At 37.9% G+C, this 23,073-nt stretch overlaps 2 protein-coding genes across 2 annotated transcripts in view; one reads left to right on the forward strand and one right to left on the reverse strand.

The window, feature by feature from the left end:
• Positions 1–23,073, reverse strand: part of gtf3c6 (general transcription factor IIIC, polypeptide 6, alpha) — a 1,355,101-nt gene that overhangs the window by 389,059 nt on the left and 942,969 nt on the right. The gene's annotated exons all lie outside the window — the stretch shown is intronic.
• Positions 1–23,073, forward strand: part of stk31 (serine/threonine kinase 31) — a gene marked incomplete at both ends in the record, with an annotated part of 33,218 nt that overhangs the window by 1,006 nt on the left and 9,139 nt on the right. The window contains 21 exons of the mRNA XM_079838087.1: positions 1,844–2,002; positions 2,138–2,454; positions 2,857–3,016; positions 5,691–5,816; positions 5,900–6,012; positions 6,520–6,676; positions 6,873–6,998; positions 8,853–9,035; positions 9,762–9,878; positions 9,978–10,097; positions 12,448–12,579; positions 12,761–12,862; positions 13,232–13,312; positions 13,705–13,830; positions 15,962–16,081; positions 16,180–16,266; positions 17,403–17,552; positions 17,691–17,816; positions 21,697–21,768; positions 21,849–21,949; positions 22,278–22,308. Coding sequence (XP_079694213.1) covers positions 1,844–2,002; positions 2,138–2,454; positions 2,857–3,016; positions 5,691–5,816; positions 5,900–6,012; positions 6,520–6,676; positions 6,873–6,998; positions 8,853–9,035; positions 9,762–9,878; positions 9,978–10,097; positions 12,448–12,579; positions 12,761–12,862; positions 13,232–13,312; positions 13,705–13,830; positions 15,962–16,081; positions 16,180–16,266; positions 17,403–17,552; positions 17,691–17,816; positions 21,697–21,768; positions 21,849–21,949; positions 22,278–22,308 — 2,706 coding nt within the window. The remainder of the gene's footprint in view (positions 1–1,843; positions 2,003–2,137; positions 2,455–2,856; positions 3,017–5,690; positions 5,817–5,899; positions 6,013–6,519; positions 6,677–6,872; positions 6,999–8,852; positions 9,036–9,761; positions 9,879–9,977; positions 10,098–12,447; positions 12,580–12,760; positions 12,863–13,231; positions 13,313–13,704; positions 13,831–15,961; positions 16,082–16,179; positions 16,267–17,402; positions 17,553–17,690; positions 17,817–21,696; positions 21,769–21,848; positions 21,950–22,277; positions 22,309–23,073) is intronic.

A 23,073-nucleotide genomic window follows, 5' to 3' on the forward strand; every position in this document is an offset into this window, starting at 1 on the left:
TATTCACATATACATCTACTCACATATCAGTTGTGGTAAACGGAAGCTCAAGCATGTTCCCTTCACGTGCGAGATCAATGAGGTTCGTTCTCATGTTATGCAGCACGTTAGAGCTTCTGCAAAAACCAATGAGGTTCATTCTCATGTTACGCATCACGTTTGAGCTTCAGCAAGAACCAATGAGGTTCATTCTCGTGTTACGCATCACGTTTGAGCTTCAGCAAGAACCAATGAGGTTCATTCTCTTGTTACGCATCATGATAGAGCTTCCGCAAGAACCAATGAGGTTCATTCTCGTGTGTTATACGTCACGTTTGAGCTTCAGCAAGAACCAATGAGGTTAATTCTCGTGTTACGCAGCACGTTTGAGCTTCAGCAAGAACCAATGAGGTTCATCCTCTAGTTACGCAGCACGTTAGAGCTTCAGCAAGAATCAATGAGGTTCATTCTCTTGTTACGCATCATGATAGAGCTTCCACAAGAACCAATGAGGTTCATTCTCGTGTGTTATACGTCACGTTTGAGCTTCAGCAAGAACCAATAAGGTTAATTCTCGTGTTACGCAGCACGTTTGAGCTTCCGCAAGAACCAATGAGGTTCATCCTCGTGTTACGCAGCACGTTAGAGCTTCAGCAAGAACCAATGAGGTTTATTCTCTTGTTACGCATCATGATAGAGCTTCCGCAAGAACCAATGAGGTTCATTCTCGTGTGTTATACGTCACGTTTGAGCTTCAGCAAGAACCAATGAGGTTCATCCTCGTGTTACGCAGCACGTTAGAGCTTCAGCAAGAACCAATGAGGTTCATTCTCTTGTTACGCATCATGATAGAGCTTCCGCAAGAACCAATGAGGTTCATTCTCGTGTTACGCAGCACATTTGAGCTTCAACAAGAACCAATGAGGTTCATTCTCGTGTTACGCAGCACGTTTGAGCTTCCGCAAGAACCAATGCGGTTCATCCTCGTGTTACGCAGCACATTTGAGCTTCAGCAAGAACCAATGAGGTTCATCCTCGTGTTACGCAGCACGTTTGAGCTTCAGCAAGAACCAATGAGGTTCATTCTCGTGTTACGCAGCACGTTTGAGCTTCCGCAAGAACCAATGAGGTTCATCCTCGTGTTACGCAGCACATTTGAGCTTCAGCAAGAACCAATGAGGTTCATCCTCGTGTTACGCAGCACATTTGAGCTTCAGCAAGAACCAATGAGGTTCATTCTCGTGTTACGCAGCACGTTTGAGCTTCAGCAAGAACAAATGAGGTTCATCCTTGTGTTACGCAGCACGTTTGAGCTTCAGCAAGAACCAATGAGGTTCATTCTCGTGTGTTATACGTCACGTTGGAGCTTCAGCAAGAGGTTTGTTCTTTTGCATCAAGCAGGTTCGGTTGAGCTTCTGTTTATGTTCACTGATCAGAGTTTTTATGTGAATTTTAAGTTATTCACCTCGTTGCTGGTTGGTTTGGTTCATGGCTTATAACTCCTAAATTAATACGTTTAAAAAAAAAATCCCTGTGGGAAAAATGAATGGAAAAAATGCTTCTGGAAGGCACTCTCTATAGAAGTCGGTCAGAATTATTTATTTTTTATTGGATGATATGACAGTGGCCTTAGACGTTATAGAAATAGTTTGTTCAGTTTAAGTCACCTGTGATTTATTTATTCTGTGACCAAAATCAAATGGTGCCATTTTTTTTTACATAGTGGACAACGTTTCTTTGATGACTATTAAATGATAACTTTTTGAATGATTAGAAAAGTACAGAGCTGTTTTTTTCATACATTTAACACTGATGTGGTTCTCAAGAATATCATATAAGGTTTTACTTTTTTTTTTCTGCTCAGTTCTATATTTTGTACGTTGACTATGGAAATATGGAGATTGTCAGTCGGTCTGATTTGGTTGAACTCCCAGAAGAACTGCAGACAACAGGACTGGCAAAAAAGTACAAGTTCTGGGGCTTTCATGTGTCAAGTGAGCAGGATTCCCCACTTTTTTCACAGGTATCTGACAAAACTGTTTTACAGAATGGACAGTTCACCTATACATATGAATTCAAATGCATCTTAATATTTGTTTACCATGAAATGTTTCACTCTGACTCAGATAAAACTGTTGCAACTGTTGTTATCCACTAGGGGAAGTCCTTCCTTCACAATATAATTCATGGAAAAAAGTTGCGTGTCCATAAAAAGTCTGTTTGCTTTGACGGAACCATCCTGGTTGAAGCCTTCCAGGGGAATCTTGACATTGGTGAGGAGCTGTTGAAATTTAAGTTTGCCAAAGTCAGTCTCCCAGGCAAAAGGGAGAACTCCCTTCCCACAGTAAACCTGCAGGAGCGCACAGGACTATGGCCCACCAGGAACCCGGGGGAGTTGGACACACTTGGCTCTTCATTAGGATGCATGCCCAAATTGCGGCCAATATTCTCAGACCAGAAACCTCAAGTTATTAAGTAAGGTTTGAGACACACAGACAATATTGCATGAAATGAAAGTTGCGATATACTTTTCTTTCCTATTGTGACGTAAATCCAAGTGAAACCGCTTTTCTAACCAGAAAAAATGTGGGGCGGGACTTGATTTTGTCCATGGAGAATTGATTGGATCGCTGGAAGAGTTATTTTGATGAAAGATTACGAGGGCCCATGAATACAAAAAAAATAAAATATTGATGTGCATGTTTATAATAATAATAAAAAACACAAAAATATTCAATAAAAAATGTCCATTTTGATTTCATGGTGACTTTAAAGATAAAGCCTTGGCTGTAGGATGTACCACCCATATGAGTTTCATAAAAATACAGTATCTTGAATGTTCTGAGTTATGAATCCATGTTTTTCTACATGTTTTAGGGAGCAGAAAACCGTCATTGCTCTCCAGCCTGTGGAGAAAATGAATGTTGGTCAGGAACCTCTTATTGAGATCAAGGCCTCGAAGGCAGGTGGAGATGGACAGCAGTTGTCCTCACAGGATACTGAGCAGATGCCAAATGAAACCGAGTCTGAACTACAGGTGACGCTTTCTCATTCTCTCAAATGTTTTATCAACGAATTTCATTTTATAACCACATTCACTGCACATCTAATCATTATAAATCAGTGGTCCTCAACTGCTAATTCTCTTCTGATAGCTGGTTGCGTGTTGAGCCATCAATTATTTATTTATTTATTTTCTTTTGGACCGTAACACGTCCACAGTAGACTTGAGGTGACCCGGGTTGGGCCTGCCAACGGTCTACTGTTTCACAGGTGGTTGAAAATCACTGTTTATTAGGGCCTGAGCAGTGATGGTGTGAGGACCCTATTGGAATTGCTCGGTCTATTATTATTCTTTTCCGAAATGAATCACATTTTTGAGGGCCTAAACATGCTTGAAAACTCATGAAACTTTGAACACGTGTCAGAAGTGGTGAAATGAACCACAGTCGTTTATGTAAACGTAATTGGTTGAGAAAGAAAGCACGTGTATCATTAGATCAGTGCATTCGCTCTTGAAGTGAAAGCATAGCAGCCTAATAAACCTGCTTTGTTCAATTGTATTTTTTGTTTATTTCTAGCACTTAAAGGTTTTCAGGTAGGTCTATTTCATTCATTTGTCTTTGTTCTATTGTATTTTTTTGTCCTATTGCTTGTAATTATTTTCTTTGTTCCTATTGTATCATTGACTGTGTACTTGTCTTCAGTGAGCTTGAGTGTTTTTGTTTTTTACTTTTGTTAGTTAGGCTAGTATTAGTTTTTGTTGATTTTGAAATTGGTTGTGAGATTCATGAAATTTCAATTGAATTTTTATATCATATTTAAATATCATTTCATTATCATATCATCATTTTTTACAATGCCGATTGTTTCAAAGCAGCTTCACAGTGTTAAACAGGAAAATAATGCAACAGAATTTGATTCGGCTGTATAGCTGCCCTGGAGAAAACGGTGATGTCATCCAGCTCAGTTCATTTATCATATAGTGTCAATGCGGGCAGATCAGTAAAATAGTTGAATATTTAGTGTATCTTTTATTCTACAAGGACACATTAAATGTATCAAAGGTTACAGTAAAGATATTTATAATGTGACAAAATATTTCTATTTCATATACATGCTGTTCTTTTGAACTTTCTATTCATCAGAGAATCTTGAAAAAAAGTATAATAATAGATTTTCTTTCTAACGCGCTTTTCTTAAAACTCAAAGCGCTACACGTCATACAATAAAGAATAATAACAATGAAATACAATAAAATAGTCACATTTAGTTACAATAAGCAGCTCTAAAAAGGTGTGTCTTTAAAGACTTCTTAAAACAATCTAATGTTGGAGAGACTCTAATTTCCGGTGGTAGAGCATTCCATAGACGTGGTGCTGAGACCGAGAATGCTCGACCACCCTTGGAATTTAGATTATGTCGGAGCTGCTGGAGGATGCATGACCTGGAAGAGCGCAAAGAGCGTGCAGGAGTATGAGCGGTGACCAAACTGCAGAGATAAGCAGGGGCCGTTCCATGAATGGCTTTATATGTTAAAACCAAGGTTTTGAATTCGATACGTGCGTGTATCGGCCGCCAATGCAAATCAAAGAGTACCGGAGAAATATGTTGTTAAGTATTTGTGTGTGTCAATAACCGGGCGGCTGAATTTTGTAAATATTGTAATTTTTTGATGGACCGATTTGGAAGACCCGAATAGACCGCATTGCAGTAATCAAGCCTCGATGTAATGAAGGCGTGAATAAGCCTTTCTGCATCTGGCAGCGATAGAATTGGTCGTAATCTAGCGATATTTCTAAGATGAAAAAATTGAGACATTTTTAATGTGAGCGTCGAACATAAGTTCAGTGTCAAAACTAACGCTAAGAGTGCGCACTTGAAAAGATGGGTTAACAAAGTCATTGACAGTAATCAGTTCTGAAATATTTAGTTTAAGGAGAGATGTTGATGTGCAGACGAAGAACTTAAAAATCTGGATGCACAAGAATTTTCTTATCTCATCCCAGCAGTTGCTAAGGGCTGTGACCTCAAGGTTTGGGTTAGGGTGCATGCTGATGTAGATCTGTGTATCGTCAGCATAAAAATTAAATCCTAGCCCAAACTTACGAATTATGTTACCCAGAGGCAACATATAGATGTTGAATAAGATGGGACCATGCACAGACCCTTGTGGGACACCCTGCTGAACTAATGATTGTAAATATTTGTTTTCCCCCAAAGACACAAACTGAAATCAATTTGTGAGATAAGATGTAAACCATTCTAATACAGTACCAGAGATTCCTAGCCATACAGACAATCTTTCAAGAAGGACAGCATGAGATATTGTATCAAATGTGCAGCAGTGATGTCTAACAATACTAAGATACTACAGGCACCCATATCAGCGGAAATAAGAAGATAATGTGTGACCCGGACGAGAGCAGTCTCAGTACTATGGCCTGATCTAAATCCGGACTGAAATGGTTCTTGAAATTGTAACATTTGTAACATATTATATTGTTTGTACTATATTTTTGATCAAATAAATGCAGCCTCTTACTGACTCCAAACCTTTGAATGGTATTGTACGTACATTGATGCAGCATAATGAAAATGAGAACCAAGTATGTAAGAAATCACACTTGATTAATGAAAGTGAAAACCCTGGTTACATGTGAGAACATGCCTGATATAATCTGTGGCTCTGTGCTGTTTTGTGTACCCAGAGGATGAGAGAGGCGATAAATGAGAAGGACTTTCAGATCAAGAAGCTAAAAGAGGAAGGGAGTGCCATCCAGCTGAATGCATCTCTCCTGGGGCAGCAGCTAGAGGAGGCCAAATTAGAGCTCCAGGTGCATGTTTTTATTGGGTGTTGATTGTTCAGCGTGTTTTAGGTCATGACACAGGTTTATAAAGGTTTGTTCATATTTTGCAGATAGTGAAGGAGAGTTATGAGAAGACAAAGGAGACTGAACATAAACATCCTACAACAGTTGCAAGCAGAATTTCCCAGCTGGCTAAGAAAGTGGATTCTCTGAGGAAACTAAGGCAAACATTTTCTTCTTACAAAAATTTAAATAGGGTTTTCATAGATATCTTTTTCTTTCAACATCATTCTATTTTCCCATTTGGGCTTATCAAGGTCCAAAAGGTTAGATGTATCTTATGATGTTCTCTTGTATTTTTATTATTAATTAGTGTTGCTTGCTAAGGCAAAATACTTTATTCTGATTGGTCAATTGTTTTTGTTTTTTTTACATTGGATGTACAATTTTCGCAAAAATGTAATAGAATTAAAGGTCACATGTCTGTAGACTTGGAGGTGGGCTCTTTTAAACAGCCACCTAGCAAATACCCAGAACACCCTAGCGACTGCATAGCAACACAAAATAAACACATAGCAATAAAATCCACACAGAACACATTGCAAACTGCATTGCAACTATCCTACCAAATAGAGAAATGGGCAGAAAAAAAATAGTTATCATTGGTTTTAATGTATAAGTGTTGTTGATTCAGAGATGCACTTGCCATTATTATGGGTTTGAACCTCAGGAAGAGTAATCCATGCTCCACTGATGAAGATCGCCTGTTGGAGTCCATCACCATAATCATGAACTACAGGATCTCAGGGCCGTTGAGCTCCGAGAGGGTGGAGCTTGCATGGAAAGCTTATGATGAAACCTTGGAGAATCTAAGAGGCTGTCAAACCGTGAGTAAAATATACATTCTTCTGATCAATGAATGAATGAAATGAGTTTAGGTGTAAAAGAATATCTCTGTGGCTCAAAAAAAGAGTTTTTACTAAAAAGGTGTATGAGTGAACTATTGTTGTTAGGAATCACATTCCCTGTCGTCCTTCGTTTGCAATGACATTGCTTGTGAGATGTTTGTGTGTGTTCTGTCAGATGGTGGAAATAGAGTCACTGGTGAACAGCAGGAATGAGGCCCGTGATGCTCTTTTAGCTGCTATAGACGACTTCCTGAAAGAGGTGGACAAGCTGCCAATCAATGAACGCTTGGACAAGCTAAAGGTATGCAGTGAAGAAATTTCCCTTTTTTTTGTTTTATTTATATACTATTATGGTATTTGTATTTGTATTTATATTTTAATTGTAATGTGCCCCTTATATGCTGTATTAAATGTTCCTAATTTAGTTTTGAAGGTCTCCTACAATTTATTTACATGCATCTAAAGTCAAGAAAAACTAAAATTTTCTCAATATACTTTACAGCATCACCTCTTTTTTCAGTGTCTGAAATGGTTCGATCAAGGATTCAGTCTCTCTAAACCCCTCCTTTCCGCGAACCTACTCTGCTCTGATTGGTCAATTGGCCAGTCTGTTGTGATCAGTGGTCTACTGCTTACAGCGCGTGTCGGAAAAAACTCCCGTTATCTGAATTTCAGCTCCGGAGGTTTCCTCAGCACTTGTATACACATAGTCCAAATGCATGAACTGCCAAACCGATATGAACAGTAACAATGGCGGCGGTTTTACCATTTCAATTCGAGTCCTCATCCTTTGGAAGTGCTTGCAAAGTAAATTTGCAGTGCAGAAAACAGTGTCTTCTTGACATGTCGACAACACAATCCAAACTCTTCCAGGCCTTAACTACAACTACAGTGTTTGAGGGCGGGGTAAAGAAAATGTTGATCATGGGTTGCCAATGAAGACCATAGGCTGGCATTATGTAAACCAACGTAGGTTTGTAACAGGAAGTGAGAGTGGAATTACCGAAGACTCATTTCAGCAGTTCAAAATGTATTCTTTCTTTGAGGAGACAACAGCTTTATTTGTTGTAATCTTTAAAACTTTGTAGACCTTTCACATTTGCAAAAAGCCATGAAATATATATCCGAAAAAGCATAATAGGGGCACTTTAATTTAATGTTGTGTAGTCTATAATAGACAGAGCCAATTTTAACTAATTGAGAGACTCATTGGTGGACTTGAACTTGAAAAACAGGGTTTACTGACGTCTTTTTTATTTATTTTAGTGTTAATTCATGTTAATTTGATGCTTATCAATGAACTAAAAGGAAGAGATGATCGGTTCACAAGCAGCTTTAACTGAGGCGCTACAGCGATCACCACACATTAAAGAGCCACAAACAACATTTGTTGTTTACATTTCTTAAAAAAAGGACAACATTTTAAAGTTGAGGCTTTGTTTCATATCAAAAGTAGCTTGCTCTGTCCTGTCTGTCGGCGTGTTGTCCGTATCCTCTTTGCTCCATGATGTATTTTCTCTCCGTGAGAACGTGTGTGTGGTGTGAGAGCGCCATGGCTTGTCGGACATAGCAACAGTAACTAAAGGGGGCGGTCTTTGCGAACGGTCAAATTTCAGTGTCAAGAGTAGACTATTGGCTACTCTTGACACTGAAAAAAGCCTGTACAAATACTAGAAATCATGGAAAAATTCCCAAAAATTTTATTAAATTGTCTATTATAAAATAATTGGGAATCGTGTCACAAACATTTACACATTTCATTTATCTATTACAACTTTGTAATTTTGCCTGCTTGGCTGTTTCCTGTTTAAATTATTATATGATGTCACTTGACACCAGCCAATCGCTGCATTGCTTATCATGGTTTCGAATATCGATATATCTGCACTTTCCAATGAACACGCGTAGTAATATCACACAACTTAATCTAGATATTTTATTCAAATCTGCAAATTCGCAGAGATCAGTTATCACGATTAGATGATCTCATCTGGCATCAGTCAAATCATCTCAGATGTATTAAGTGAGGTACGAAAAACGGACCTCACCGTCTTGTGTTTAAAATATATATCTGTCAAAATGCACATAACAATGTAAAGATTGATCTTACAGCTTTTCATTACTGCATTTTAAACGGTGTCATCTGCATCTACAGGAAGTTGCATCCTCATTGACTGCAATGTTTAGCTCTGTTATGCTGGTGGAGGAGACCGAAGAGTACTCTTTTGAGAAGTTCTGTGAGTGGAAGGGGCAGAAACAACATAAAATCAAAAACGCACGAAAAGCTACAGATGAGGCTCTCCTTGCTCTTAGCGGCTGGGCAGCCAGGTTTAGCAAGGTATGTTTGTTCATGTAAACCTCATCAAATTCACATCTCCTTTTACTGGTAGGCAATTATTTGGCAATTTGGCTTTTAATTTGGAAGGATAGGCATGAGGTGCGTCCCAATTTGAGTACTTATACACTATTCTATGCCGTTTTGTAGTATAAATAGTGCAAGTAGTTTGTTCACACTGAAAATTCCAAAAATAACTTAAAATACCTGGATGATGCACTTAAGTGTGGAATGTTGGACACTTCACACTCTCAACTGTCACAACATTAAAGGGATAGTTCACCCAAAAAAAGAACATTGTGTCATTACTTACTCACCCTCAAGTTGTTCCAGACCTGTATGAGTTTCTTTCTTCTGTTGAACACAAAAGAAGATATTTTAACCAGATAGTTGATGGCACACATTGACTTCCATAGTAGGAAAAAAATACTATGGAAGTCAATGGGTGCTGTCCACTTTCTGGTTAGATACATTCTTCAAAAGGTTTTATTTTGTGTTCAACAGAAGAAAGAAACTCATACAGGTTTGGAAAAAAATGAGGGTGAGTAAATTATGACAGAATGTTAATTTTTTGGGTGAACTATCCCATTAATCAGACTCCGATGTTGAATGACAAATAACCGTACATAGTGTATTGGTGTATAGTGCGTCATTTAGGACACAACTATGGTTTGTTGTTTAAAGGTAATTTATTCAAAGCCATAAGATGAAGCCTTTGTTCGTTTTCAGTTTTTGTGTTTGATGGAGAAAACATCAGTGACTGAAGAAGATGTTGCAGAAAGTGTGGATGAGATCCTGATGAATGCTGACAATGCCCTGTGTGAAGAACTCAGTACTGAATTGTCTGTAAGAGTTTCTGTCCTGATCTACACTTTCATCAGTGCAATTTCAGATAAACAAAAGCGTGAAATGCAATGGAAAATTTGTTTGCCACTCTTTTCATAGGAACAAGACAATCAAGAAAGGAAAATAGTGTTCAATGCCTTTCGTAAAGCCATGAGAGACATCCAGAGAGAACAAAGTCTGTTAGAGGAGATCAGGCAAAAGTACCAACTCAACACAAAGGTAAAAGATTCTCGGAGTGGCTGCTGTTCTTGGGTTAATGGTGAAAAGCTGATACTTTGGAGGGCTGATCTCTACTTCAGATGTGTATGTATAAATGTAAATAACATTGTTCACATGTGTTTCAAAAGACAGACTCTTAACCTGAGAAGATGGGGAAATTATAGAGTTATTAATAGAAAATGGCAAGCTGTTGGATTTCGCCAAATTGGATATAGTGCCAACAAAAAGAACTTCTGTTGTATCAGTATTTAGCTTGAGAAAATTGTGCGAAAACCAGGGTTTGATCTCTTCTAGACAGTCCAAGAGGGAAGAATTTGGCTTGGAGGACAAATATCTGGGTATTGTCCGCATAGCAATTAAAACTAATGCCATGTTTCCTAAAAATATAACCAAGGTGGTAGGTAAATGATAAATAAAAGAGGGTCCAAGACAGAGCCTTGAGGAACACCAGTGGTAACAGATGAAGTGAGATTGAACAGATTATCTGAATTTTTGAAGCTGGACAAATTGAGTGTGCCCGGTTATTCAAATTCAAACCGGTTATTTTTTTAAACGTGAGCATGAACCTGAGATGCAACAAGCTTTTCCAATATTTTTGAAAGAAATAGTAGATTGGAAATTGAGCGAAAGTTGGAAAAATGATTAGGGTCAGCGCCTGTTTTCTTGAGTCTTGGAGTTATTACAGCAACCTTAAAAGAGGAAGGAACAAAGAATGTATAATATCTGTTACTATACCAGATAGAGAAGATGAACAGGCTTTGACCAAGTGAGTAGGGAGTGGATCTAACTGACAGGTGGAAGACTTGTCAAAGTCTTGATTGTTGATTTTTTTTTTCTCTTCTGCTTACAAAGGATGCATTAATTAAATAAAAAATACTGTAAACACAGTAATATTGTGAAATATTATTATTGCAATTTATTATTACATTTTAAAATAACTTTTCTATTTAAATATATTTTAAAGGTCCCATGAAAATTTCCAATTTTTTTACATTAATATAAGTTCCCCTAGCCTGTCTATGGTCCCACAGTGGCTAGAAATTGTGATAGGTGTAAACCAAGCCCTGGTTCTTCTCCTGCTCTGCCTTTGAGAAAATGAAAGCTTAGATGGGCCGATCTGGAATCTTCCCTATATGTCGTCATACGAGAAACGGTTACCTCCTCTTCCTCTGCTTTGCCCGCCAAGAGAATTTGGAGAAAATGGATTCTGTTTATTTTTTACATTTAATTCAGTCGCAATGTCAGCACAGGCTTTACAAACAGACTTTTACGATATGGATTCGACAGCACCTCCACAAACAGTGAGTAACAGTGTTCATTAATGCCTGATCTGTGATCAGTGATTTCTGATGTGTAGCTGATCATTCAAGTTCACGCAGACTTTCTTACTAAATCGTTTAATACTGTTTATGCATCAGTGAATCAAGCCAGTGACTAAACGAACAACTTCACATCGTTTCTGCTAGTAGCATGAAACAAATCTGTTATTGAAATTGTGATCAAACTACAGAGAGCGATCAAAGAACACTCTCTTTATAATGTTCGGAGCTGTCAATCACACGTTGTGAGTATATCTGCACACTTGCCCAAACTGCCGTTAAAATGAATGACACTGTTATGCTGCACAACAAAGCTTTTACTGTATTCATATCGATAATGTTTTTGCTGTTAGTTGTGGTGAAAGCATTTTTAGAGAGAAATAGCACTGCAATGACGAGATCACTGCATTCACGCGATAAACATAAGACTGCCTGTGTACTCAATGCTCGTCACTGCAGCCTTTCATGTGATGGGAAAAGATCCAAAAATAATGCTATAATACAACACTTTCACTTTCGTTAATCTCGACAGCTGTAATGGTAAAAAAAGTAGCTAAAGTATTCGAGAAGGGGTTCCACATGTATTCCATCAGCCAATCACAACAGTAGGCGTTTTCACTGAAGTCTCACATCAGACACGCCCATTCAAACAGAGCATTCAAGCAATGAGAGCTAAAATCAGGATAGAAAAATGCTTTTATTTCTAAATTGACATTTTATGATGTAAAAATCATACTAACAATACAAGTACACCTCATAAAACATAAAAAATAATTTTTAAAAAGTCCATGTCATGGGACCTTTAAGATGTAATTTATCCCTGTGATGGCAAAGCTACATTTTCAGCAACATAACCCCAGTCTTCAGTGTCACATGATCCTTCTAATTTGCTGATTTGATGCTCAAGAAACATTTCTTATTATCAGTGTTGAAAACAGTTGTACTGCATAATATTTATTGTATACACTGCATGATTATTTTCATGGTCAGTTTTATTGATCAGTTGTCACAGCTATGACGTTTAACTGCAGTTTAAGCAGGAGTTACAGCAGTGGCAGAGCAGCTCTCCAAAAGCAGACGAGCTGTTTGCAGTGAAGAAGCGCATCCGGACCCTGCGATCTCAGCTGCGCTGGAAACTGGTCGAGGTCAGCTGTATGGAGGAGGTGAGAACAGTCCTATCTAATGTGCTCTGAGAAACCACATGGTGGGGCCACAATTCACAAAATGAACACCGCGTTGGCATCTCAGATGACTAGGGGCTAAATGTTGATTTTGATCTTGCACTAAATGATGCTGATTGCATCCAATGGAAATGATCAGTTTATCAGTGTGAGTTTCCTTCAGGCAGAAGAGCTGGACCTGCCTGAGATTCTTAAGAAGAAGGAGGAGATCGCTGAGACGAGGAATGCTCTCTTTCAAGAAATCAGCCATGAGAAGAAGCAATATGTATGTTTGGATGTGTATAAAGATCTTTCACATTCTTAGAGGATATTGAGTTCAGATTCTTTGAATGAGAATATAAGTTAACTGTTCCTCTGGTTAGTGGATTTGAATCATAGTACAAACACTGTTAAGAAAGGCAAAGAATTATATAATCCTGTGTTTATGGCTTTATGCCTGTGGATTGCAATGGAAACAGGTCATGGGATAGAATAGAAATGTTGAATTATGTTAAATTTAAATATACAAGTAAAAAAATGAACATGCATTATATATTTTGAATATGTTCAAATATCAGGGGTTATTAAGTAAATAATGATGGTCAGGTTGCAGCTGGCTAAAAAAAGTTAATGCCTGAAATGTGCTGATGTGCAGACTATGCTGTGTGACCTGGTGAAAAGAGGTTTTCCTGAGTTACCAATGATCTTTCCTGATGCTGATATCAATGGCTATATGGTGAGTATTTGTTTTGTCAGTACCTACAAGCCTCAATTTTAGCTTAAAAATGTACATTGTTTAAAATTAGGCAGCTGCTGTTTACACAAAGTGCAAAGAGAGAAAGATGCTATTTACACTAAAAGAAAATAGCTGTATATTCTTTGCACTAAGTGTAAATAGTTGTTAGAGGCTACTTATACTTGGTGCAAATTGTATCAGATACTATATTAAGGCAATACTACGATAGCTTTCTATGTGTGCCTGTCAATCAATATTTTTTTGTAATAAGGCATCAGTTAAGCAATTCCAAAAGTAGTGTTTCAGCCAATTGTTTTGTAATATTCACTGGGATGGACCGAATAATTGAACAGAGGGATATTCTTTCATTTCCTGCATATGTATGCTTTCAGAGCTCTGCAGGACTGTTAATGAAGAGCTTGGACAGAGAGATGTTTGACGCAGAGCCGATGAGAGAGCTGAGTGGGAGGAGACCTCTTCTTAGCACAGACTTCCAGGGGCAGAAAGTAGTCCTGAAGGTCAGTTACTATAGGATTAGTTAGCTGTCAAATGTATTGCGGTCACTGATCAAAAAATTATGTGAATCAAAAACTTAAAAACATAGGTAAAAATATACTCAACAAACAAAACTGAAAAACAAATGCAAAATTATCAGAATAGTAAACAATATGGTCATGGATTGAAAAATAATAAGCACGAATTAAATAGTTAAAAACGTATTTAAAAAAAAAAAATCAAGCATGAATCAAAACTTTGAACACTTTTAAAATGATATTGCTCACAACTGAAATATGAATGCAAAATGATCCGAATCACACACAAAATGAAGTTTTTCTTGGTTATATTACTGTTTTTTGTATTCTCTGGCATTTTCTGTTTTTCATTTCGCTCTTGTTTCCACAATCTGCACTTGCTTTTCCAAATGTTGCAATTAGAGTTTCATGTAAATCAGGGCCGATTTAAGTGTCACCATTGGTCCACTAGTTCTAGATTGACAGCTCCTCCTCTAGCCAATTATCCTCAAATTGTTTTGCACTTATTATTTTTTGATCCGTGATGACATTGTTTGCTTTTGTTTTTCATTTTTGTGCTAATGACTTTAGATGCGTTTTAAATTTTCGGATTCATACCTATTTTTAGATCCATGAGTGCAATACTTTTGATGGGAAATGAATCCCATAAATTACAGCCTTGAACTTTCATTTGCTGTGCTTTAGTGAAAGCACTGTGAAAATATGTGTACACTACATATTTTTACTACAAGCCAAATGTGAGGACACATACTTTGTTTTTTATTGTTACTATATTCCACGTTTTAAAACAATATTAAATAAGCACATTTAATAAATAAATAAATATATACATACATATATACACCAATCAGGCATGGCATTATGAAGGGAGAAGTAAATAACACTGATTATCTCTTCATCACGGCAACTGTTAATGACTGGGATATATTAGGCAGCAAAGGAAAAATGGGCAAGCATAAGGATTTAAACGAGTTTGACTAATGGCAAATTGTAAACGTTAGACAACTGGGTCAGAGCATCTCCAAAACTGTAGTTCTTGTGGGATCTGGACCTGGTCTGCAGTGGTCAGAATCTATCAAAAGTGGTCCAAGGAAGGAACAGTGGTGAACCGGCGACAGGGTCATGGCCAAGTAGCGTGCAAGGCTCATTGAGCAAGGCTCATTGATGCACGTGGGGAGCGAAGGCTGGCCCATGTGGTCCGATCAAACAGAAGAGCTACTGTAGCTCAAATTGTTCAAGAAGTTAATGCTGGTTCTGATAGAAAGGTGTTAGAATACACAGTGCATCACAGTTTGTTGCGTATGTGGCTGCATAGCCGCAGACCAGTCAGGGTGCCCTTATATATATTATAGTGTGTATATATATAATGTATATACACACACACACACACAATCATTCAAAGGTTTGGGGTCAGGAATATATTTTAATGATATTAGCAGTTATTATAATTGGTGCTCAATTATTAATAATGGATTTTATTTTTATTTATGTTAAAAACAGTTTTTGCTGTTTAATGTTTTGTGGAAACTGTGATACACTTTTTTCAGGATTCTTTGAAGAATAGAAAGTTGCATCGACAGCATTTATTTGAAATATAAATCTTAATGCATCTTTGCTATATAAAAGTATTAAAAAAAATGTCATCTTACTTACCCCCAAACTTTTGAATGGTACTGAATCACAGTTTCCACAAGTATATTAAGTAGCACAACTGTTTTCGATAATAATAATAATAAATGTTTCTTGAGCAACAAATCATCATATTAGATTGATTTCTGAAGGATTATGTGACACTGAAGACTGGAGTAATGATGCTGAAAATTTACTTTTACCATCACATCATCACATTAAAAAAATGTATTTTAATTTTAAAACAAATTATTTAAAATGTAATATTTACATAAAACTGTTATTTTAAAGGCAAGATAACTATCATTACTGTATTTTTGATCAAATAAATGCAGCCTCTGTGAATATAAGAGACTTAAAATCTTTTTTATTCCAAACCTTTTGTTAACCTAATTCAATGACATTCATGTGTGGCCAAAGTATCCAAACACGTTTTGTTGTCGCTCTACATTGCTGAATGTTTCTAAGGATGTTGGGTTGTTTGCAGTGCTATGCTGTGGATGAAGAGTCAGAGGTGAAGATGCTTGAACAAGCTGCTCACTATCACAGAGCACAGCAGCAGAATCCGGCCACAGCTGTTCCTCTTCTGGCGCTGTTTTGCGGCAAAGTTCTCTTCATATTTTACTATACTTGTGCAGTACTTTTTTTTGGTGATGTTTCTGCTCTGTACCAGCTCATGCCTAAAATGTCTTCTGTTCTATCCAGTCTGATCCACTGGCATACGTCATGGTACCACACTACTCTAATGGAAGTCTCAGGGCCATTCAGAAATCCTCCCCACTGTCCTCTTGTGTGAGTGCAGCACTTCCAAATATATTTGACAAACTTTACCACTTGTCTACAATGCATACAGATTAACATAAAATTATTATAATGCACGTAATTTTATTTTATCTTTTGAATTATTAAGAATTGAGTCATGACTGATTTTTATATATTTTATTTTATTTTATTTAAACGAAAAATAATAGATTTTAGGATAGATTTTAAATTTTGGTGCATCCTTTACTTTTTGTGATTTATTTTATTTTAAAGGCACATTATGTAAGATTTTTAGATTAAAATATCCAAAAACCAATCCAACGCTCTCCATTGACTTTGTATTGCGTGAACCTGCCTCCTTGTCATTTCTGACAAAGTGTACAGCAAACATGCTAAACAAAACCCAGAACCAAAAAAGTTTTTTTTAAGCTGTTGACCCAAAAAACGAGCGTTTAAGGACAAAAAAGTGGATACAGGCAATTGAGACAGAGCGCGACACTGAGAACTACACCCACTAGAGGGGAACGTAATCAGCGATAGGAAATATAATATATAAAACAGACATTTGGATATTTGACTTAACAGTGACAAAATGTTGACTGCACACATGGGTATACTGAGGCATACTGGGTGTCAGGATCCCAAAATGTACCCATTATTCTGCTGAAGCGTCACGTCTTATTGCCTGTATCCACTTTAGTCTCCTTAAACGCTCGTTTTTTTGGGGTTGGCGGCTTATAAAAACTTATTTCTGTGTTTGTTTAGCTTGTTTGCTGTACACCCTGTCACATAGCAGCTTTTAGACATTGTTCTGACAATAAATCCAAAATATTTTTATTAATATGACATTCTAATATCGATCTAGATTACTGCAAAGTGAAACAAATCTCTCATACCAGCCACCGAGCGAACATTAGTAAATGTTAGTAAAACTTTAATACATTCGCTCATTCATGAACATGATTTCTGCCCGAGTCCGTCGGATTCCTTTCCATCTGCTGAGTCAAGACTACAACTCCCAAGATTCCACCCTCATTCACGGCATCTTCAAGCTATGCCTTTATTTTGAATAAGCGACCTCTAGCGCCGAAACTTACATACTGTGCCGTTAAATGCATAAGGCTATTTTTGTCCTGATTTTTTTTTATTTTATTATTGTGACATAGGAGGTTAGGAAGGTGATGAAGGATGTAGCTCTGGGACTGCAGAGTCTTCATGCAGCATCTGTTACTCATGCATCTTTGCATCCCTGCAACGTGTTTGCCATCGGCCGGGAGAAAGGCATTGTTGGAGATTACGATCTCACAAAGACACCTGTACGTGAAATTTAATCAAATGCAACTTGTGACATTATAGATTAATTTACCTTTTGGGGAAAAAACTAAATGGAAACAGACCTGGTCTTGATCTCAGACAATAGTTTTGAGAATAATTTTTTCTTTTCTTTTTTATAGGAGCAGAGGGTGTTTGACAGTGGGATGGTGGCTGGTTCCATCAGTCTGGTGGCTCCAGAGTTGAAGCAGGGTCTGCCGCCTTCCCCAGCCACGGATATGTATGCCTTTGGAGGCATCATGCTCTGGGTAGAACTATTGCTTGCTTGCTTATTTATTTACTAAATACAATTATAATTTATAAATTAAATTATAAGTTCATTATAGTATATCATTATTAGTATATACAGTTATACTAAAAATACAGATTGCATATGAATATGTAATTATAAGATATAAAAATATAAAAACAACTGGTATCTTTAAAGTGGCCCTATTATTCTTTTTCAGATATTACCTTTCATGTAGTGTAATATAGCCGTTTGTGAATGTAAAGGTCTGCAAAGTTAAAAAAAACAAAATGCACAATAAATTGAGTTATTGTCTCCCAAAAAAACCCCAATTCTGAACTGCCTGAAACAAGACATTCCAGACTTACTTCCTGCACAAACCTATGTAGCTTTATAAAAAAAATTTTGCATGATGCCGGCTGATGGTTTTCACTGGCTTTGATCCGCCCTCAAACACTATAGCTGTAGCTAAGGCCTGGATGAATTGGGTTCGTATTGTCGACAAGTCGAGAAGACGCTGAAAGTAAATCCTACGGAGCCCCTAAAGAGACATGGAGATAGACAAATTATGATATGGGAGGTGCAAAAAGATATTCGCTGCGTTCGCGTACAAAACCTTTCCGTTCCCTTGCAAAATCTTTTGTGTCCCCCGTGAAACTTTCAAAGAACAGGTTTGTGAGCGAACTAAACATTTATTGGAGGAACGCAAAACATTTGTGGCAGAACACAAAAGCATTGACATTTGAATTTTTTCTTCCATCTCATTTTTTTTCTTTCCATCACCATGTCGCTCTGTAAAATCCACTTTGTGTGCACTTCCAATAGCCTGACGTTGTCATACTCAATTCTAGTCAGAATATGAGTCTGATACATAGACCATAAAAAAATATGGACGACGTGACTTCATTGACTTCCGCTGACCAGAGTTGAAGCTTTTTTAGGCCCGCACACGGCGCAGACATCTTGGGACCGAGTCTGCGCAGTAGCGATCTCGGGACCGGAGTTGCGCAGTAGAAAGCAGGAAGTAGAGGCGCGATTATCAAAAGCCCGCCCACACTCTCTCAGATGCAGAACAATTCATTATGATGGTGTGAAATAAACAAAATGGAAATGTACAAATTAAAGCTAAAGCTCCAATCTCCTCCCAAAAATCCAGAAAAAGTCTGTTAGTGCCTTAGTGACAACTTCACTCAGAGAAGCCGTCAATCTCAGCTGTCAATCATGACGTCACACCCCCCGTTTTTATAGCATCAGATAACTAACTAAAACTAAACTTATTTAAAAAACGAACACTTGAAATGAAATCATTGTGATAAAAACTGCCTAAAATGACAGAAACCATCTTTAGGAAACAGTTATTTGAAGTTTAGTGTGTCACGTGTCCATTCTAATACATGGAGAGGTGGGGTTTAGGAGCTATACTGGGACCGACCACCGGGGGGGCGATCGAGACGCGGAGGCTTCAATTTCTGAGAGGAGTGCTATAGGCTTGGTCTGATACTGCTCCATTGGGCTGTGATTATGGGGCGTGTTTCAACCAAACCAGGAAAGACCTCAATGGGATAGACCTACAACCAATCAGAGCAACGGAGCGACGCACAACGTTAGTTGTCAAATGTCAACAGAACTCAACTACACAAAGTAGTGCTGGGCGGTATGACCAAAAATGTATATCACGGTATTTTTCTAAATTATATCGGTTTCACGGTATATGACAGTATTTTTTCCCCTATGCTTGACAAGGTGTTAATCACATTTTCTACTGATTGAGAGAGGAAATACTGCAGGAGATTGACTAGAATACCCTGTTTCACTGTCATGACGAGTGAATATTGTAGAAAAATTCCACACTAGAGTTAATAGGTCTACAGGTTTACAAAATGATGCTGTGGAGAGACAACAACCAATAAAACACAGACATGCAACACGCTCAGAATCATACTTACAGACACCTGAATATTAAAAGTTGATTTGAGGGCACCTTAAGCATTTTAAAAATCTAATCCTATATAACAACAAACTGCCAAAACGAGGAGAAACGCAGATATTTGCAATAGCCTACATTTAAGAGGACTCTCTGAACGAATGACACACATCAGTTTAACACAGAAAGAATAAAGCAGTTACTTTTTGGCCCATTCTTCTTTGAATTGTCAGTTTATTTATTAACTTACATCATTGTCTTTTGAATAATCCATCGTGTCAGCGCGTTCGTGATCAGACATAGGTTATCAGTGTAATCAGTGCATACATTTCATTTTAATAAGACGTGATGAAATATGCGCGCATACACACTTCTGGTTCTAGAGCACTAGAGTTTATGAAATATGTCCATAAAAAATGTAAACGTGCTCACTCCGGTCTATATCAGTGCTATATGATCCATGTGGTGAGCGTTGTTAATCCCATAGCGGCGCTCCGTGCAGAAACCGCTCGCTCTCGCGCGCCGCGTGTAGTTTGAATTCTCCACTATAATCAAGGGCTGAATCCGACATCGCTCCCATAACCTCAAATATAGCATTATTTGGAGGGCACAGCGCTTTGTAGTGGTGTCCGAAACCTTAGTGGACGTTATTGAGTGCACTCATTCTATCCCATTGCACCGCAATAACGAGTGTACAGCCGATGTACACACAACGGTTGTCCGACTTCACGCACGTTTTCATTCACTCCTTCAAATAAAGTGATAACATAGGGAATAGTGAATGAGAGTATAGGATTCAGCCATAGGCTGTGCTGTAATGCGATCTCAACTGTGCTCTGACTGCTCTTACTACAGTGCATCAATGAAATGGGTCCCCTCTCAAACAATGACGCGCTGCGCCGCGCTCCGAACGTTGTTAAAGCGACATATACCGGTATTGCAGTATCATCAAAATTCATATCATAAAATAAATAAATACCGGTATTCGGTATGAACCGGTATACCGCCCAGCACTAACACAAAGTGTCTGTTTTTCCATGTCCGCGGGTTGAAGCGACCCCAATTATGTGATATTTAGACCCAGGAACCCAGGCAACCCTGCCAAAAAAACACATATTTTACCCCCCAAACCCAAATTTTACCATGCTGTAAACATGTTTTAATCTGCTGTAGAGTTGGGCATTTTAACATGGGGCTCAATGAGATTCTGCTCCCTTCTGGAGCCCTAGTGGCCAGTCGATGAATTGCAGTATATGTCACTTCCATATTGGCTTCAAGAAAAACTGCAGGAGGTTACCGCTTGGTCCATCATCGTCTAAAGTCCGCCCTGACAATTTGATTGGTCCGAACAGCTTCTGTCCGGGCAAAGTTGCTCCACAACGGCATCCAGGCTACACTTCCAATGGATGAGAACTCAAATTGATATGGTAAAACGCTATCAGACGCTAATCTGAGTGCAGAAGTTGGGTCCCGGAAGCAAACTCCATTCATTTTCTCCATAGGAAAATTTATTTTTAAAGATAACTAGTAAACCTTTAGAGACATTCCTAATGTGAGCTACGAGGTTGTTATTCGATGGTATTTGCTTCTGTTGAAGCCGTCAGCCCGTATTTCAACTTATTTTTTTAAATACTCCTTAACAACAGAATTCATGTTGAAAAACTATATTTCCCATGATGCCGTACAGAAAATTCCACCAATCAGCTAGTCGTGATGATCAAAATACACCATAAGAGCTCTAGCTCCGCCCACTCATATAAAGTTAATGACAAAGTCGTTCTCAAAATACTTTATTTTTGTGTATATATATATATATATATTACACAATGTTTCACAATGCTTCATGGAATGGTAGTTCTTTCCCTAATTAAAACTGTTAAATGTTATTTTAAACCCCTTTAAAATAGCATAATAGGCGCACTTTAAAAATAAATTTGTCTGTTTCTGTCAGTAAAGTAGACTTCTATGTTCACAGCTGCATGTTCCAGACTTCAGCGGAACTCTAGAGAATGAGCATCAAAATGTAGAGTTCACTGGTTTGGATCTGGTATGTAGAATATAAGAGCTGATAAATATTAGTTAAAATGTATTACTCAATTATTCAATTATCTAATGTATCTCTGACAGGATGCTAAATTGCTCCGGCTCCTCTCAAAGCTGCTGACTTCCTCTACAAGACTGTCTGCTTCTGAGGCCCTAAAGGAGGACTACTTCATCTCAGTTGATGTGTAAATTTGAAATATGTTTGTGTTTTTTGCCCTTTTACTTTATAATTTCCTTCTAAGAAAACAAAAATACAGAGGTGTTTGTTTGTTTGTTCCTCACACCCTGTTTTATGTTCCCGGAATAGGTCAAAAATAAATGTATAAAGCCAGAATAAAGTGGTAAAAGAGGAAGAAGATGCTTAGTTTTTCCATTTTGAAATGTTTTGTCATATTCAGTGTCGTAAAAGGCTGTCAGCTGTAATCTCAGTCACTGACAAGACCTTACTTTGAAATTGCCCTTTGTGAAAATTGTCTCCGTGTTATCTTCCTGTCATTCTTTTTTTTTTCTCAGGATCATCAAAAAGTGTCTCAAACAGAGTGCAGTATATTTCTGAAAAGGAGAGCAATTTGGAATGCTAGTGAATATTCGTGAGAGTATAATAACTTTCTAGTGTCGTCAACAAATTTGTGAGAAAGTAAAACACATTTTCATTAGTATTTTGAGCACAACACAATCACCTTTCACTTTGAGTCTCTATGTGAGTGTTGACCTTGAATAGGTCACCTGGCATTTCAAGTGAGGTACTCCACTCCACTCGCATTAAAACGCATCAGTCCAAATATCGATGAAAGGTACAATTTTAGCCACTTAGGAAGAAGCTCATCAGGGTGAGATGTTAAAAGTTATGTAACATAATAATTTTCAATTATTGGAAATCAGACCACAGAGCAATTATACAGTGCTCTTAACTGGCAGGTTGATGAATGGTTAAGGTCCCAAGGTCATTTAATAGAACATAGCACTATATACACTCACCTAAAGGATTATTAGGAACACCATACTAATACTGTGTTTGACCCCCTTTCGCCTTCAGAACTGCCTTAATTCTACGTGGCATTGATTCAACAAGGTCCTGAAAGCATTCTTTAGAAATGTTGGCCCATATTGATAGGATAGCATCTTGCAGTTGATGGAGATTTGTGGGATGCACATCCAGGGCACGAAGCTCCCGTTCCACCACATCCCAAAGATGCTCTATTGGGTTGAGATCTGGTGACTGTGGGGGCCATTTTAGTGCAGTGAACTCAATTTGAAATGATTCGAGCTTTGTGACATGGTGCATTATCCTGCTGGAAGTAGCCATCAA

The sequence above is a fragment of the Gobio gobio genome, assembly GCF_949357685.1.
Source record: "Gobio gobio genome assembly, chromosome: 15".
Classification (NCBI taxonomy): domain Eukaryota; kingdom Metazoa; phylum Chordata; class Actinopteri; order Cypriniformes; family Gobionidae; genus Gobio; species Gobio gobio.